Here is a 17,864-nt window from a genome sequence, read left to right as displayed (position 1 = left end):
ATTTCAAGTTTAATTCCGAATCAGTAAAAGGCCACGGTCACCATTTCCTTTGCTTTAGAGATATTGGCCAGCCTTCCTTTTTTTTGCCCCTTGATCTGCTTGCTGTCTCTCATTTCTTTCTTGACTGGGTCATTCTGTGAATTTCAAAATGAGTCTCTGGATGAATACATCTGACGTCTGCATATGCTTATCTGAAATGAGCCTATTTTAAGCCATTTCCCTGCTATTTGATTTTATACCTAAAAAGAGGATACGTTTTTTAAGTGTTCTAATCTTGCCCTAGTTTCACATCCTATCTGGTACTTTTAGGACGTAAATAGACATGTTAGTAATTCAGCATTCGTTTTTCATTATTATTGTGTCAGCTTCTGTGTTCTTCCTCCTGGTGAAGAATGTGACGGGTATTTATGAAACTCTGTGGACCACAGGGGTTCCGTGGCCTTGATGTAGCCACCAAAAGAAAAGAAATCCATTAGTATAGTTTATTAATTAGCTAAAAAAACCTCTTTTTCTTATCAGATTTGTGGACCAGGCCACAAAAGAGAACTGTATTTAATTCAGCAGTGGGTGAGGGAATAGATCAGATACTGTGCGTGACTCAGGAAGTGGTTCAACTGTCACAGGAGACAGGTCAGAATTGAAGGGCTGGGGACCACTAGCCCTGCCTGCTTTCCTTCCTTCTTTGCCTTCTCCCTGTCTCTCTCTCTCTTTCTTTTTCTCTATCTTTATCTCTCTCAATCCTTCTCTCTCTCTTTCTTCTTTTCTTGCTTCCAGATTTCTTTTGACCAAACGTATTTACTGGGATTTAGGAGAAAATGAATTAGCTCACTGACGTCTTTTCAACACTTTTTAATATTTGCAGAAATGTTTTAAATTTATAGGTTTGTTCCATGTTGGTCGTCTGTTGTGCCTAGTATTAGAATGGGCAGGACGGACACAGGCTGGGCTGTTCCTTCTCTGGCTGCTCATGTGTCACCAGTACATATGTTTGGACCATATGTTACAAATTGAATTACTCCTTCCAAAAAGGATTCCAAAGTTTGGTTGCCTTGTTAAAGATGTTTCATTGTAAGTCTTTCTTCTGCTTTTCACTCTCTCGGTCTCTTCATGAAGTATTCCACATTCTACCTCTTCCAATCTTCTCTATCAAACTAGATTGAACAATTTTAATACAAAATTATTTTCTCCAAAAAAATTGTAATATTTTTAACATGGTGATATCATTAACTTTTGACTAGCACATTTTCATGCTAAACCGGAGAACATGAGGGCTCTGTCAATTGGAGTTGGTGTCCATCCAACTCTGCCTCTCCCTGTGGTACATGGGACATAACACCCAGCCTTTCTGAGCCTTAGTTTGCTCATCTGTGAAATGATGGTCATAACAGTGATTACCTGATAAACTGAACCCCAAGAGTGATAGGTGGCTTTACACTCTGCCCAACCAGAAAGGCCATTATTTACTCTTTTGTTCCTCCTCACAAGGTTTTCTTCATAATTGATAAAATTGTGTTTCTTGGATGATTTTAAACTTTATTGAGTACCTTTAGGTTGTTCTTCCCTATTACTCTTTGCATGAGCTTTTCTTCTTCTTCTTTTTTTTTTTAATTGAATTCAGGCTTTTGATACCTGCGTTTTCCATCAATACTAAGTAGATATGTTACTTTAAATTCTCTAGGTATTTACACTTAAGGTAATCCACGTTAACATGATCTTTAATATGATAATTTTAATATCTTTAATTTCCTAAAACCTAGAAAACATGTCAAATATATTAGATGAAAAGGAAAAAAATAAATCTCTTTTTATCTATCAAGAACAGGAGAAGAATAACACAAAGTAAAGCTTTCCTCGTATGTTGAGAGAATGGTCTACAATAGCTGCTGGTCTTCTCAGTTTAGGCTTTACAAATCTAACTTAATTGCCTGGATTTGTGCAAAAATGTCTTTGGCATTCTAAATAAACTTGAAAGTGAATTAAAATATTTCAGACACAGTAGTCAATTAAATTTTCAACAATACCACAATGCAAATAACTCTAAATTATTTTGATGATTTTCTTCTAAGCTATCACTGTAGTTTATCTGAGACACAGATCAGTGTGATGCTAGCAATGCGGGTCCTTCAGACCGTCTTGGTATCTTGCCCTGTGCCAGGCTGTTAGATTGAATTGTGAGAGCTAGAGTGGGGTTGATCCGAGTGCGTTTCTTGCAAACACCAGTAATTTGTTTTGCAGGCACTACACAATTGAAGCAATCACTTACCAAACCAAGAAGTTTCTTGTGTAGTGGTATGCCCTTCCATTTAAAAGCCACTTTAAAGACTGTTGCATTTTGCTAGATCTGTATTGGCTTCTTCCTTGATAAAGCCACAAATTAAGGATGATTTGACGTACGATTACAACCTTGTGTTTCTGGTTGTAATGATTATAATAGCAGCTGGACAAAATCACTGCCATATGTATGGATGTAAGTCACCATTCTAAGAATTATACCTGCTTGTCTCTGTGATGCAATGCTGGTAACACCCGTATTTCACAAATAAGTTGACTTAGGGGCATTTACTACATGGACAAAGGTCACACAGCTAGTAGGTAGCTGAGGTGAAACTGAACCAAGGATCATTGTAATTCACAAAGTGTGTGCTCCACTCGGCCTCCTGGAGAGATGCTGTTTGGGGAAACTGATACAATTTTAATCCCTATTGGTAAACATTATCATAAAATTTGATATTAACTTCCACCGATTTTGCATATTTTTTCATAGGTGCACATATTCAATTTCTGAATTTTTCTACCGAAGCTAATCATGACTACCTTGAAATTCAAAACGGACCTTTCCACACCAGCCCGATGATGGGGCAGTTCAGTGGCCCCGACCTGCCTGCACCCTTGCTGAGCACAACTCATGAAACGCTCATCCACTTTTACAGCGACCACTCGCAGAACCGGCAGGGATTTAAACTCACTTACCAAGGTAAGGAGTCAAAACACATCTAGGGATGCTTCTTACAGGTAAATTGTAAGGGTAAACCTCCCTAGCCGGTTAAAGGCTTGTACGGCTGGAGTCATTTCTAGTTGGGCACAGTTTTCTGACTGGGAGTGGAGTGGAGTCTTGGCTGTTGTACACACAAGTCAGGACGCAGACACAAGGAGCAGGGTCAGCCATGCACTGTCACTGCTTCACCTGAAGTCCCTTGTCTCTACCCCCAACGGCCACCATCACCACCTTCAAGCCCCTTGGCCCCATCACCAGGTAGCCTTCTCACCTGTCACCATGTCCTCTTGGCCACGTGTCGGTATTTCCCATCAGGACTATGGTGCAGGGAGTCCGTTCACAGTGGAAGTGGGTCTGACCGTGTCTCTCGTGCCCTTAAGCCTTGTCTCAGCTCAAAGTAATGGTTCTATGTACTATTCAAGTCATGTTTAAATTATGCCAGAAAAAAAAATGAGAATGAACCCTACGTGTTTTTAAACCATCAAAATAGAGGTCTCTAACAAAAGTTTGAATCTACCATTATCAAAGCATTTTTGACATGTGAAAAAGTTCAGAGTTTTCATTTCAAACACAGTAATTTAGCTGGCCTTTTCTTGAATGTTGTTAATTCAAATGAAGTTGAAAATGTCAAAAGTGGAGTCTTTTTTTTAACACAGCAAAATCACTTGATTGCTTTAATTTCATAGGCTACCCTGGAAAAATAGAGAGTTAATATTTTATTACTGAAAGAGGATGGCATTTTGTGTTGAACTCTTAGACCTTGTTACTTCAGTTGTTACTTAAAATATAAATTTACATTTCCAGAATTTGGGTCTCTTAAAATAGGAATCCAGGTAGGAAGAAAAAGAGAGGGTGGTACAGGTTGAAGAATGCAACAGGAGACCTTGCCAGGATTTCTCTAGGTCCGTCTGTGTCTTTCATTCTGTCTCACCTCGATCCCCCTTCATCTCAGCCAAGGGTATCACTTCCTCCTGGAAAGGCTCACACACACAGAGAACAGCGGAAGGGAGTCAGCTTCCCCCAGGCCAGCACGGAGGTCTGCCTGCAACCCTGCTCGTCCTCCTTTTGGAGACAAGAGAATGCTCCCCCTGCTTCCAGGCAACCCCTCCCGGGTTCTAGGCTCTAGAATGTTTCTTTCTGCTCTGTCAGGGCCGGCAAGACAGGAACCGTCCTCCCTTTATTGCATTTGCAGCTGCTACTTCTCTACCAGATCTTTCTCATTCGTGTTTCAAATATACTCAAATTCCTCTGTCCCTCACACACACCCCTGTTTATATTTAATTTTAATGACCTGCATCTTCCTTCAGCTCCCACTTTGTAAGAAACCTCTGGGAGGAAGGGTCTACCCCAGCTCTCCCAGCGTCTCCCCCTCTTCCTCGCTTCTCCTGCCCACCCACAGGCATCTGCCTTTAACACCCTCCTAGTGACACAATCGGCCGAGTCGGCAGTTCTTTGTGTCGTCTGAGATTCTCCAGTGGGGGTGATGGGACCAGCCAGAGACAGACTAGCGAGAGGAGAACAAGCGCAAGTTCATTAACATGCCCGTCACTCGGACACACAGACACCTGGGAGAACCCAGACGTGCGTCACTCGAAGGAGTGGTTAGGACTCGGGTTTAGGTACCATCTGAGGCTAAAACAAAGGAGAAGCATTTGGGGCTTCTAGGAAGGGGAGGTGGCAATGGGGAGAAAAGCAGGAAATGTGTGGTTCACAAGGGTTGCTGAGTCAGGCTTGTTGTGCTGATTTAAAGAGGAGAGAAAGCCCTGCAAATGTACATTTTCTTCGTAAATGTAAATTTCCTCTACAAAAGGGGACCCTGTGCCCTGTTTTTAGAGTTTTCCCCTGCATCTGCTTGTTCTCAAAATACCTCAAGGTTTATTGAGCAAACACGGATGTAGCTCTTTCCAGTACCTACACAAGGAATCAGCAGGCCTGATGGAGTCAACAGCCGTCTCGTCTCCCGCACAAGTGAGGGACCACGGGTCCATCCATCGGTCTCTGTCTCAGCATCTGGGCACTGAGCCTGTGGCAGCTGCCGTTGCCTCTCATTCTGCAGACCCTAACGGACCCTTCCTTCTGCCTGTGCTCCCACTGCATCCCTCCTCCAGCCTCCAGCCCCACCCCATTTCAGCCAGAAAGCCCCACCGGTGGGTGCATTCTCCTCTGAGATCCGGTCCTTCCTGGTACCTCTGTGTGTGAACTGCCCCCTCCCTGTCCCAACTTAAAACGACTGATTCTCCACTGCTGCTCAGAGAGGCTTCTCTCCCACCTGAGGCTGAAGCACCAAAGGCTCCTATAACTGGTGTCAAATGCAAAACAAATTCAGATTTAGTAAGAAGAGACTTTTATTGGGAAAGATTATTTATTGCAAGAGGGGAAGAGGTCTATTGCCACAGAGAGAACAAGGCTACAGCCATAAGATCAGCAAGCATCTCGAGGGTTAGGAAAAGGCTTTTCCTTCATGGAGAGCAGTAAACAAAGCTAGAAGAAGCTGGGGGTAGGGGCTGCGGTGACCAGGAGGGCCATGAGGGGATGTGGGTGAAAGCAGGTCTTTCCCTGAGGCCAACCTGTCTGTGGCCCAGCCTGAGGGTGGGCCAACGTTTAGGGGGAAGAAAAGCATTACTGAAGTTTGGTTTATAAGAGTTTTGTTCCAGTTGACTGCTGAGGACCAAACAGTTCAGCTAACCTTTGAAAGGGAAAGCATGGGAATTTGGAGGATTTTGTCAGGTCCGGTCACAGGTAACCAAAGGGCACCTTGACTCTTGTCTCAGTCCGGGGGGAGGTGGTCCTTTGCACTAAGTCATTTCCTGAAACACAGAGGACTTAGGGAAGGGGGTGGGTTTCCTCACCTCAACTTTTCTCTAGGATTCCTGAGCTCAGGTGAACTTTCACATTGCCATTGTGAAAGAGAACCGAGCAGGGTCTGAGGGCTCGGATTCTGAAGCCTTACTAGTTAAAGGAATCCCATCCATGAGCTCCGACCCGGGCCTTGACGCTAACACAGGTTTACTGATGACTAAACTGTCCCTGTGCACGTGACTCCACTTGACTTTCTATCCAGAGTCAAGAAGGAACATATGAAATCTGCGAAAGAACCCAGAGAACACGGAGAGCCCAGAGCGAAAAGTGCACTCTGACTCGTGGTGGCAGAGAAGATGCAAAGCCATGCATTCTTAAGGACTGGGGAAAATTCATATGCGAAAGAACCCAGAGAGAACACGGAGAGCCCAGAGCGAAAAGTGCACTCTGACTCGTGGTGGCAGAGAAGATGCAAAGCCATGCATTCTTAAGGACTGGGGAAAATTCATATGCAAAAGAACCCAAAGAGAACACTGAGAGCCCAGAACGAAAAGTGAACTCTGACTGGTGGTGGCAGAGAAGATGCAAAGTCATGCATTCTTAAGGACTGGGGAAAATTCATATGCGAAAGAACCCAGAGAGAACACGGAGAGCCCAGAGCGAAAAGTGCACTCTGATTCGTGGTGGCAGAGAAGATGCGAAGCCATGCATTCTTAAGGACTGGGGAAAATTCATATGCGAAAGAACCCAGAGAGAACACGGAGAACCCAGAGAGAAAAGTGCACTCTGACTCGTGGTGGCAGAGAAGATGCAAAGCCATGCATTCTTAAGGACTGGGGAAAATTCATATGCGAAAGAACCCAGAGAGAACACTGAGAGCCCAGAACGAAAAGTGCACTCTGACTGGTGGTGGCAGAGAAGATGCAAAGCCATGCATTCTTAAGGACTGGGGAAAATTCATATGCTGAACTGAGATTTTCACCTTTCCTACAAATGTTTGTGTAGGGGACCCTGCTTTTCTAGGTTCTTGGTTGAGACCCCCTGTAAAAAAAGGCAGATTAACAGTGGAAAATCAGAAGTTAATGACATGTATGCCTGCTGCATACAGGGGAGATTCCCAGGGAAGCTGATTAACTGCCCAGCATGGCCCAAGCCACCAACTTAAACACCACCCCAGCTGAAGAGCCAGAGCTGGGGGGAGTCAGGGGAGGTGAGCAGCAAAGCAGAGGAAACAGGCTTACAGTTGCTGTGCAGACTGAGGCCTTTTTTCTTCTCCATTGATAAGTTGCTAGAGGTTTAGCCATCTTTCTCTTCCTGGAACAGAGAAAGGACACCCTTACAAAGGGAGTGTTCCCTTATAAATGTATTCATAAATGTCTCTTATAAACAGGTTACCTCTACTCTGTTTTCAGAGATTCCCCCATTTCTGCAGTTTCTTAAAAATAACCAGAGACTTCCCTGGTGGCACAGCGGTTAAGAATCTGCCTGCCAATACAGGGACACGGGTTCCATCCCTGGTTCGGGAAGATCCCACATGCCGCGGAGCAACTAAGCCCGTGTGCCACAACTACTGACTCTGTACTCTAGAGCCTGCAAGCCACAACTACTGAGCCCGCATGCCACAACTACTGAAGCCCGTGCACCTGAAGCCCGTGCACCTAGAACCCGTGCCCCACAACAAGAGAAGCCACCACAATGAGAAGCACGTGCACTGCAACGAAGAGTAGCCTCCACTCAATGCAGCTAGAGAAGGCCCGTGCAGCAACCAAGACCCAACGCAGCCAAAAAATAACTTAAAAAAAATAATAACTTAAAAAAAAAATAATAAGCAGCTCGAGATAATCCTCTTGCCAAAGACATATTTTGGGGTGGCAAATTCTGCTCCCCTTCATCTGTCTAGATATAGATTCATCTCTCTTAAAATTAAAAAAGAAGCTTTTGTGAGGATCATAGCAGTGTTCTTCTCTGGGCTTCTCCATCTTGGTTTCCATCCATCAGAGTTGCCAGTGGTGATTTAAAATCCAATTTGTAAGTTTACAGATTCACTTGTTACATGATTAGGTGACCATCAAAAGAAATAAAATAAGAAACAACACTCAAATCTCAAATTATTCTACTGTCCCTGTCATATGTCTGAAATCACAAATATCACCAATTTGTAGTGCCTGTCTCTTGACCACTCAGGCCTGGCTAGAGTAGATCCTGGCACACGGCTGCACCATCAGAACCTTAAGGGGAAAAGGTGGTTTGGGCCTGAATTCCTGAGAAGAGGCACAAGGAGTTTGCAGAGATGGTGAGATTGAAGACTGGATTTCTTTGCACCTGAGTCTGACTTTATGCAGGGTTACAGTCTGTCCTTCCGAAGGGTGTTGTTTATATATATAAATGTTCCTTAAGGTGTTTATTCCAAATGTAGGTTTTAAAATGAATACAGACTAAGGGCTGGAGACTTTTTAAGAGCTGGGCTGTGGGGCCTTGGCCCTCTTGGTTTGCCTGAATCCCATAACCCTTCAGTCAGCTCCCAGGCAAGATGTAGTTACAGGGCTTGGAGCCACTGAAGCTCAGCTCCTGTCCTCCAAGGCAACTGCAGAGTGGGGGCACTTATCACCCCTGATGTCACATTTCAGAGGGACGGTCCCCAGGTCCTTGAGAAAAACACACCTGGGCTGTAAAACTGACAAGAGGCTTTTACGAAGATTTACATACATCTCCAAGGGACAGAGGGAAAATACGCAGTGACAAGTTTTCTAAAAGAAACACTCTAAGAAAAGGGAGATCAGCAGCAGAGTCTGGATGAAGCCTGGCCAGGTCAGAGGCGAAGGACGCGTTTGTAAATGAGCCCATGTGGTGAGGACATTCAATTGTGAAATAATTTGCATCCCACGTTGAGAAGTTGAATTTTATTCTCTAGGCCCATGGTTCTAGAATTCAAGGGATCCATGACTTGAATGGTAAATATCTACCCCATGAGATATAGATATTATAATTTATATATAATATTAATATATATAATATCTCTATATAAATGTAAAAATACAATTTTAATATTTTCCTCTTAACCTCTAATGATGCAAATGTAGTATTAGCGTAACCTGTGCTTTGTCACCAAATCACAGATAATTCCATGTTTTATTACAATCATTGCAGATATCTCAAAATATTACTATACAATATTGTGAAGTGACATTAGTTATTAGACTTGCCACCTGCCATTTAGTGAAATAACAGCACATCTAGTTATACCACAAGTCTGGCTTTCATCACACTTTCATAAGTAAATTTTTCCTTTGTAATCTTATGTATTTGTTTATGCATTTAAAATATGAGTTTGAGGTTAGTGGACTTCACCAGAATGCTAAAGGAGTTCATATTAAAACTCTCAGGAAAGCTGGTGGGTAATAAACTGTTGAAGGTTTAAAAATGGCTGTCTTAGTCCATTCAGGCTGCTTTAACAGAATACCATAGCCTGAGTGGCTTTTAAACAGTAGATATGTGTTGCTCACAGTTCTGGAGGCTGTGAATCCAAGATCAAGATGCTGGCAAAGACACATTTCCTGGTTCCTAGACAGCATCTTCTCACTCTGTCATCACTTGGCAGAAAGGGTGAGGGAGCTCTGTGGGGCCTGCATTATAAGGGCACTAACCCCATTTATGGGGCTCCACCCTCATGACCTATCACCTCCCAAAGGAGCCACTTCCAAAACCATCACATTGGGAGCTAGGATTCAACATACAAATCTGGGGACACAAACACTCAGTATATTGCAGTGAAAATTGCATTAGTCATATGTTCATTTTTTAAAAGTTTAGTCTCCACATACATTGTGGACTATTAAGCAGGCAAGAAATGGGTTTGGCAAAAAGAGGGAGACTGGAGGTAAAAAAACATGTTTAAGAGACAATTTTAAAGTTTCAGGCATGGATGGGGACCACGTGCCCAGGCTGAGGCAGTGTGCTTGGTACCTACTGCAGAGGAAATAATGAGGGTGATGTGGTGGGTGGCGGAGCCTCTCCCTGAGGCTGAGACTTGAAGAACAAGAACGGGAAGGAGCCGGGGGCTGTGAAGAGCAGGGACGTGTGTCCGGGTGGAGAGAGGAGCTCTCATGTTCAAAGAACAGAGAGGACAGAGCTGGAGTGCTGAGAGGAACAGGGTCTGAGAGGTTTGCAGGATGGAGACTGTTTGGGAGTTGGGTGGTAACACATTCAGAGTTGTTTCCAGGTGCAGCGTAAAGTCATTGAAGTACGTTAGCAAAAGATAAGTCCCTGCAATGCAGAGAATGGATTGTTGGAGGGGGAGGGAGGAGAGGAGAGAAAGCAGAAAACCCAACGAGAAGGGTCCAGGAGAGATGCAGGTCTCAGCTTCAACACAGCTTTCTTTCATTGTGTCACCTTCATCTGGCTCTCAGATCAACTTAGAATTTGAATGGTATTATTGTGAATCCCATGCTGCGCTTTCATATTTCTGTACATCTGGTCTCTCCCCCTTCCCTATTCCTATTGAAGTGTCTGTTAAAATAGCATTTCATTCGTGATCAGTTTAAACTTGGTTATTACATGGTAGTCTTCACTGTTTGACACGACCTTAGTATTTGAGTCAATAAGAAAAGTATAGCATAATTATTTCTCCTACATGTAAGCTGCCAATTAAGTGGTATGTCTCAGTTGACCCCAAGAACTTTTGAGAAGTCTCCCCCAATTTGAATATTCTTAATAATATATTGAAAAATTTAACTTTTCTTTCTTTATTGACATTGCAAAAGTCAAATACAGATTCCCATGCTAGTACTGTTTGCCATGTAGTTTTGAAACTAGATTTTATCTTACGTAGCTTTAAACTGCCACAGTTCAAAAAAGTGTTTTTTGTTTTCTTTCTCGATATTTTCCAGGTAGGGTTACTAAGGCCCTGTCTACATAGCTCCAAAAGCTACCAATTAGTTCACTCCAAAAAGAATGTTAAAAAAAAAAAAAGGAAGGAAGGAAGGGCACAGCAATACCACAGAAAGTCTGTGTAGGAATCATTTAGACTAGAGATCATAAAGCTGCTGCGATTGGTTAGCAAAATATTAATATTTTTTAAATTGTCAATATTTAAAATTAGATTTCACATAATTGGTGAAAGACCCATAGATCCACTTTCCCTTTTCCTATTGCAATGTCAGGGATGACTTTTGGCCACATTGACAGGTGGGAGCCGTCCCCTGAAATGTCAGAGTGATGGCCCTTCCAGGGTGTAGAGGCATTGACTTCAGAAATCTCCTGTAGTTGCCTGCAAGCTGTGATCCCACACTGTCTGCCTGGCCTGTAGGCATTCAAGTTTGTTGAGTCCGCATCTAGGCCAGACATCTGGTTGGTTGAGCAAATGTTTTATTTACTTGACACCTGACTCTACATTTAAGTATCCACATTTTTAAAAGGAAAATCCTTAAGTAATATATTTTTATGTAGGCAGTTAATTTGCTATAGTTGAGAGATATAAAAATAAATTAAGTAAAAAAGAAGGAGAACACGAATATGAGGCATTCTGATTTCTTGCAGAGTATCTTACCTGACAGAGATGAAACTTAATTAGATAGTTTGTCATTTTATAAAATTTATAAGTTGGCAGAGTGACACAACTCGGATGTGTGTGTGTCACATCAAAATTCCTAGGTTCCACCTGAGATTTATAAGTTAAGTTTATGGGCTTCCCTGGTGGCGCAGTGGTTGAGAGTCCGCCTGCCGATGCAGGGGACACGGGTTCGTGTGCAGTGAGAGGCCCGCGTCCCGAAAAAAAAAAAAAAAAAAAAAAAAAAAAAAAAAAAATAAGTTAAGTTTATGATTAATAACACATAAGACGATGCATAAATCATGCAGATAATTCTTGTCATTCTCAATGATGTCTGTGTTGTACCCCTTATTCCTAAGCCTTCTCGTTTATTTATGACCATATAAAGGTCAAAAATGCTACGAGTAGCTATAGCTGTCTTGAAGTTAAATGACTTACACAGAACTTGAGAAATGAAAGGTGAACTGTGTGAAATAAAATTGAGTTCGTGTACCCTAATTCTAAGTCAAAAACTGGAAGATGGGAGATAGGACGAAGATATTTATCAACTAATTAGATATCAGTCAGAAAATGTAATAGATATCAGAAAGATGACTACGTGATTCCATAGGCTGTCACGTCAAGCACCTATAATTTAAACACTTGATGCAAATATCATTTGAGATTGATATATGTGAATAATCATTATTTTCCCAGATCCAAACAAAGGATTCTCCTAAGAAAGAGAAAATTCTGTGTGTTATCTTATCTTATTCTTGTAGTATAAGGTATGGGCTTACTGGTACTGAGATTTTTTTTCATAATATTTGTGAAATGTTGCCATATTAAGATTTTTAGTGATTTTCTTTTCCTTTTGTTTTTTGTGACTTGACATTTGACGAAGCTGAATATTTATCTTCCTTCTTTCCCTCTTTCCCTATTTCCTCTCTTCTTTCCCTCCTTCCTTCCTTCCTTCCTTCCTCCTCTCCTCCTCCCTCATCTTTCTTTCTCTCTCTTACTTTCTTTATCTTTTTTACACTATAAAGCATAATTGTTGAATGCCAAAAACTTAAAGATAATTTTAAGTGCTTCAACCATAGGTGGTAAAAACATCTTTTTCCTTTTGCTATATGTGCTATGCACCTTAAAAAAAAAAAGCCAACATAGTAGGATATGTTAAATCTGCTTATTCATGCATACAATCACAAAACCATTGCATTTTTAGTGAATTGAATCTATGAGAAAATAGGCTATAGTTTGTGGATACCAATTTTTTCCCCTTTAGGAGGAAAAGCAATTAAACCGCCTTTATGTGCAATGAGCAACTGAAGAATTCATTCTAACTGATTGTGTAAGCACACTCACTGTTCCTTACAGATACGACCATAATTTATACATGAAATTGACACGCCTCTAAGACTGTCGCTCTTTTTCCTTCTAACGTGATATTCTGAGTCATTGAGGAATAAAGGCGGGGAGCTTCCTCTGTCCTTTTCTACCATCTGCATGAGTGAATCAGGCTCTCAACATGAGGCTCTTTATAAAGAAGCCTGTTTCACATAAAAATGCTTAAAACAGTGGGTAATACATAGTTGTATCAATTCTCATCCCCTCCAGGGTGTCCTTTTTCAGGATGGAAAAGTGCCTACAATGTGGTTCATGGACTAGACTCTTGGAGACTAGGGTCCAAATCTTAAAAGTTGTCCAATTTCCTCCCTGCAGGTCATGTGGATTTGCTTTTCCTTTTATGGGTTTGCTGAAAGTAAAAGTAACAATCTCAACCACTTTCTGCCTTAAGAGAGCTATTCCTCTGAACCAAAGGCACACCTGGACAGGTATGTCAGTGGTTGTGTCTCCCAGGTGACGGCGCCTTCAGGTGTCCACATCCCAGTTGAGATGTGCCGTGTGCTTCTTCATCAGTCCTCCCCAAGCTCCTGATGCAGTGAAGGGATTCTGAGTCTGATGTGTGAGTCTGTAGTCTTAGTGAGTCCAACAATTCCTTTGCGTCGAAATAAAAGTTTCTCCACCAGGTAAAGGCTATTGTGTTAAAGGATTCGTGGGCACTTAATCCTTGGTTGGTCAAAGCACAAGACCCAATTGTAGTTGCAACTGTGAACAAGCAGTTTGGTGAACCGTCCTGCAGGGGAGCCTTCGGGCAGTGGGAAAGGCATGGGATTGGCTGCAGCCTTAATGTAGGTGGATGGCATCAGTAGGTTCTGGGATCAAGGTGTTCACATAAGGAACACAGAACATTTAGGTGGACAATCGTTACAAAGGGAGGTGATGTGTTATCCTAGCCATGATAACAGCCACTTTGGGAAACTGGTGAGCTTGTGTATGTGTGCCTTTGAGAAATTCCGTTGACTACAACACAAGCCTTAGCCACTTCTATGACCAGATTAATCTTTTCATTGAGAGGAAGCCGAGGACTTGAAAAGGGCTTGGAGGTCATATTCAGCGTAGATGTTGATGCAGACTGCAGTCTCTCCTCCCTGTAAGGAGGCTGTTTTCTTAAAGTATTTCACACAATCCCTGTATTAGAAGTTGCTTCTCCCCGCTGGTCTGCCCCCATCTGATAAGTGGCTCAAGAGCTCTGCCTGGAGTGAGGGAATTTCATCATAGAAACCAGACATTTCTTACAGTCAAGACTTAACCTTGCTGAACTGATATATACAAACCATGTTCATTGCGTTTATTATCTCTGTTAATTCTTGTGAATAAGATAGGTATCTTCATTCTCCTTTCATAAATGAAGAAATGAGCCTCTGGAGTGGAAGTGGTTTGGTCAGCATCCCAGATCCATTAGATGAGAGACCCAGGTCCAGCTCAAGTCCCTGGGCTCCCTTCCAGCACATCCCAGGGCCTCTACTATTTTACAAAACGACCTCCAGGCTCTTGTACGTGCTTCAAAACCTATTTCTCTGTTGGTTGATGATTCTCTTTCTAATTCAACTTTTCAGTGATAGATCTGACAACAGATCTTGTAGAACAACTGGATAACACCTCAAAAAGTCTTTAGGAGTTGTCAAACATGGAAATATATGAAAATATATGAAGGACTCGATGTCCTTCAGTTGAAACAGAATTTGTTTGAAAATGATGATTTTTACTTCTCTTTATGCTAGAAGTGGCTTCCTTATCAAATTCCAGTGAAGTGGTCTTTTCTTTTTCTCTCTTAGTTGTTGTTTTTTTTTCTCAAATTAAAATGTGTTATATTATTAAAGCGAGTGTATGGGAATTAATGACCATGAGTGATGAGTACAGAACAAAAAACTGTGCTTAGATGAGGGTCTGACACTTGATTGAGCGATTCTTCACTCTCAAGCCCAGAGGTCACATTAATTAAACTCCCACCTCTGAAACCAGGTATATGGACACATCACAGATATTCAGAGGTACATGGACATCGACAGTGCAGGTAATAAAAAATCTACTGCACCTGTGCTAAGCAGCACACAATGGGAATCCTTCCAAAATTCATCTATTTTTTGCATACTAAAGAATTATTTCTATTACTTCTTTTTAGTTACTTTAATTCAGACACCTAATAGTCCTGTAGATCAATGCATGTATTGCTGTGTAAGTGACCATGAGTCAAACTTTGGGAAGACATTTTTTATAAAAAGAGAATGTGACTTATGACTCAGTTGAAAATTTGGGAATATTGATATTGATATTTAAATAGTGAAGGACTCCATTAAATAAGAGATTTAGAACAAAGACCTAAAAATAGTGTCACTGATATTTATACTTAGTATATAATTCACAGTTGAAAACAAGTTTAATTGGGATTGTAAATGCTTAAGAAAACTCTGAAATGAGCTGTGGGTTTTGTATTATGTCTTGTGCCTGGCAGATATGATTTATGTGATAAAGAATGGGTCCTGGCTTTTAAAAACATGTCGCTGTCCATTTGCAAACATGTCCTAATGCCTATCCTGTGGCTTGGCACATTTCACTACTAGGTTCTCCCCTTGTAAAAGCTGTAGACCATGAACAGGGGCAGGGGCTCTGGGAGGATGGCCTCTGGAGCTCCTCTCCTGGAGCTCCCCACCTTATCTCAGAGAACTGACTTCCTTCTGTCCTTGGGCCCTTCCTGTTCCCTCTGCTGAAGAGTCTCCCTTTCTTGGGCATTCATTGCCTGACTTGCATCTTCTCCCCACTCAGATCTCAATTTCAGCGTTAATTGTTCAAGGAAGCAGTTTTTGATCACCCTCACTTACTTTCATCCTGGGCTTTTTTCCCCTTTATTTTAGTCCTTGTTTATTTTTTTAATAATAGTTTACACAACTTACAATTGTACAATTGTTTTACATAATTACCAACGTATTGATTTATTTGTGTCTGTTTCCCTAAATAGAATGTAAATTTCATGAGAGCAGGACCCATTTCTGTCTAGTTTCCATTTGTAACTAGTATTTATAACATAGTAGACACTCAATACATGATTTTTATCTTACTCAATAAATGAATAGGTAATAAAAACTATAGTCCTGCCTACCTGGGCTGGCATTCTCTCTCTCTCTTTTACCCTTTAATTCCTATACAGGACAACTGCGTTAGTGCCATTAAAAAAAGAAAGAAAAAACATTTTTTCTTTTAATCAAGGGTAACATAGAGCTGTTGGACTTAGAAAGGCAACCCTGAAATTTCTATCTCAATCCCTTTCACAGAGTTTAGATGACGGGTAGAAATAGGCTGGCTTTATAAATCCCTAAAGAGACCTTGAATGCCGGTCTTAAATTATGCCACAAACCACATAACACACGTAGGGAAATGCATTGTGTGACATATTATTAGTGTGTGTGATGAACGTGTGGAGCATGTGTGTGTGAGTCTGTCCTAAATGCTGTTTCACGTGACTGTTCATCAGGAATCTCTGTTACCGTTACCTCCTTTATAATGTACTGTGATAATTGGTTCTTGTATTGATACCCTAAGGGCACGGCTAGAGCATGAACAGAATCTTTCAGGGAGGGCAGGGTGATGTTGAACATGGTTTAATTTGATTTTCGTCCCATGGAAACGGGCAATCCGTTTTTGATATTTACTTTTTAAGTTTTATCATTAGCACTGTGTTTGATGTATTAGAGGCCTCATTTCTCCAACAGAACTTATTGTATTTCAAGCAAAACAAGAATGAGAACAAGCGGCTGATTTCAGTTGAAAAGAGTATAATAAAGGAGGAAACTGGCTAATAGTTGAAATGCAGCATGGGAGTCTCTGTTCTTTTTCTGAGCACAGGTCTATAAGGTGACTCTAACTCAAACAGCAATATTGCGAGGAGGGAAACCATGCACTGTGGATATTTGCCAGGCCTGGCTTTCAGGAAAAGGCTGCTTCATGGCCTTCCGAGTGGGGTGGTCCTTGGAAGAGGCAGGCAGCCTTGCTGGCCAAGTGGGCCAGGGAGAGAGGCACATTATGGGGAAGGAGGAGAGAGATGTGTGTGTGTGTGGGGGGGGTGCATGTGCGTGTGTGCGTGCGTGGGTGTGCATGCGTGTGTGGCTATGGGTTAGTATGGAGGGTCCAGGGCCTCCCTTAGAGAGAGGCTCCCCACTCCCACCCAGAGGGCTCTTCTACCTCCAGGTTCTGCTTGGTTCTGGACCTTGGAGGAGTCAGTGCCAGGAACTATGTCAAGATGCTACCAGACCTTGGCCACCTCTGCATCTTCTGCTTTCTGCTTTCTTGCTCCCAATCACTCTTCAACTGCTTATCTGACTCTTGTCCAGAGACGTATACAATTGCAAATATAAGATACTGAAATTAAGGATTTTTTAACCTGCTAACTATAGTCAGGGTTTAACGGTAGTATCTTGCTGTGAGCTGTGCAGTATCTTTATTGAAATATAAATGAATAAATATATATATACATATATGACTGCATATATTTATATGTATGTATGTGTATTTCTGTGGCTATTGGAAGATATGACATTACAGCATCTTACCTCTTCAGTATTTGTGAGTCAAAATATCATAATTTATTTGTTTAGACATTTAGATTACTATAGTATAAGTAATGATGCGATGAACATATTTAAAGATTTGGCTTTTCTTTGAAATTATTTTCATAGTAGAGATTTCTGTAAATGGTATTACTAGGTTAAATGTTTAAAAAACTGATTCTTTATGGCTCTGTTCAAATTGCTTTCCCAAAATTTTATGGCAAATCATACTGCCATAAATGATTTACCCAGTTGACTCACTGGCATTGCATATTGTTATTTTAAAGAGAAAAATACCATTTCTGTAGTTTATTCATTAAGAAAAAGCTATTAATAGTAATCCTCTATGGGAAATGTTAATTAAGAGAAACCCCAAACGCCAAACAGCAACTACGCTCATCTCTCACATTGCAAGTGCGCTTGTAATACGACCTGGTTGGTATCTTTCCATGTGGCCCCCGGAGTATCTTTATGGAACTATCCAATCCTTGTACCATGAAAAGAGGCCAGCTCATAGTCTAACCCTTACCTGCCCGTGAAGTCTAACCTGAGAGTTTCCAAGCCACGTACTCCGTGTGTTCCAGTCTTAACAATCTGCTTA

General features: G+C 41.6%; 1 protein-coding gene across 1 annotated transcript in view; it reads left to right on the top strand.

Annotated features, from left to right (window-relative positions):
- CSMD1 (CUB and Sushi multiple domains 1) overlaps nt 1-17,864 on the top strand; it is a 1,745,896-nt gene that overhangs the window by 1,589,743 nt on the left and 138,289 nt on the right. The window contains exon 42 of the mRNA XM_024768064.1: nt 2,765-2,974. Within this exon, the coding sequence (XP_024623832.1) occupies nt 2,765-2,974 (210 nt within the window). The remainder of the gene's footprint in view (nt 1-2,764; nt 2,975-17,864) is intronic.

Source organism: Neophocaena asiaeorientalis, unplaced genomic scaffold (genome assembly GCF_003031525.2).
Source record: "Neophocaena asiaeorientalis asiaeorientalis breed wild unplaced genomic scaffold, Neophocaena_asiaeorientalis_V1.1 scaffold16, whole genome shotgun sequence".
Taxonomy (NCBI): Eukaryota; Metazoa; Chordata; class Mammalia; order Artiodactyla; family Phocoenidae; genus Neophocaena; species Neophocaena asiaeorientalis.
Note: the sequence above shows the minus strand (reverse complement) of the source record. Positions and strands in the feature narration are given on the sequence as shown.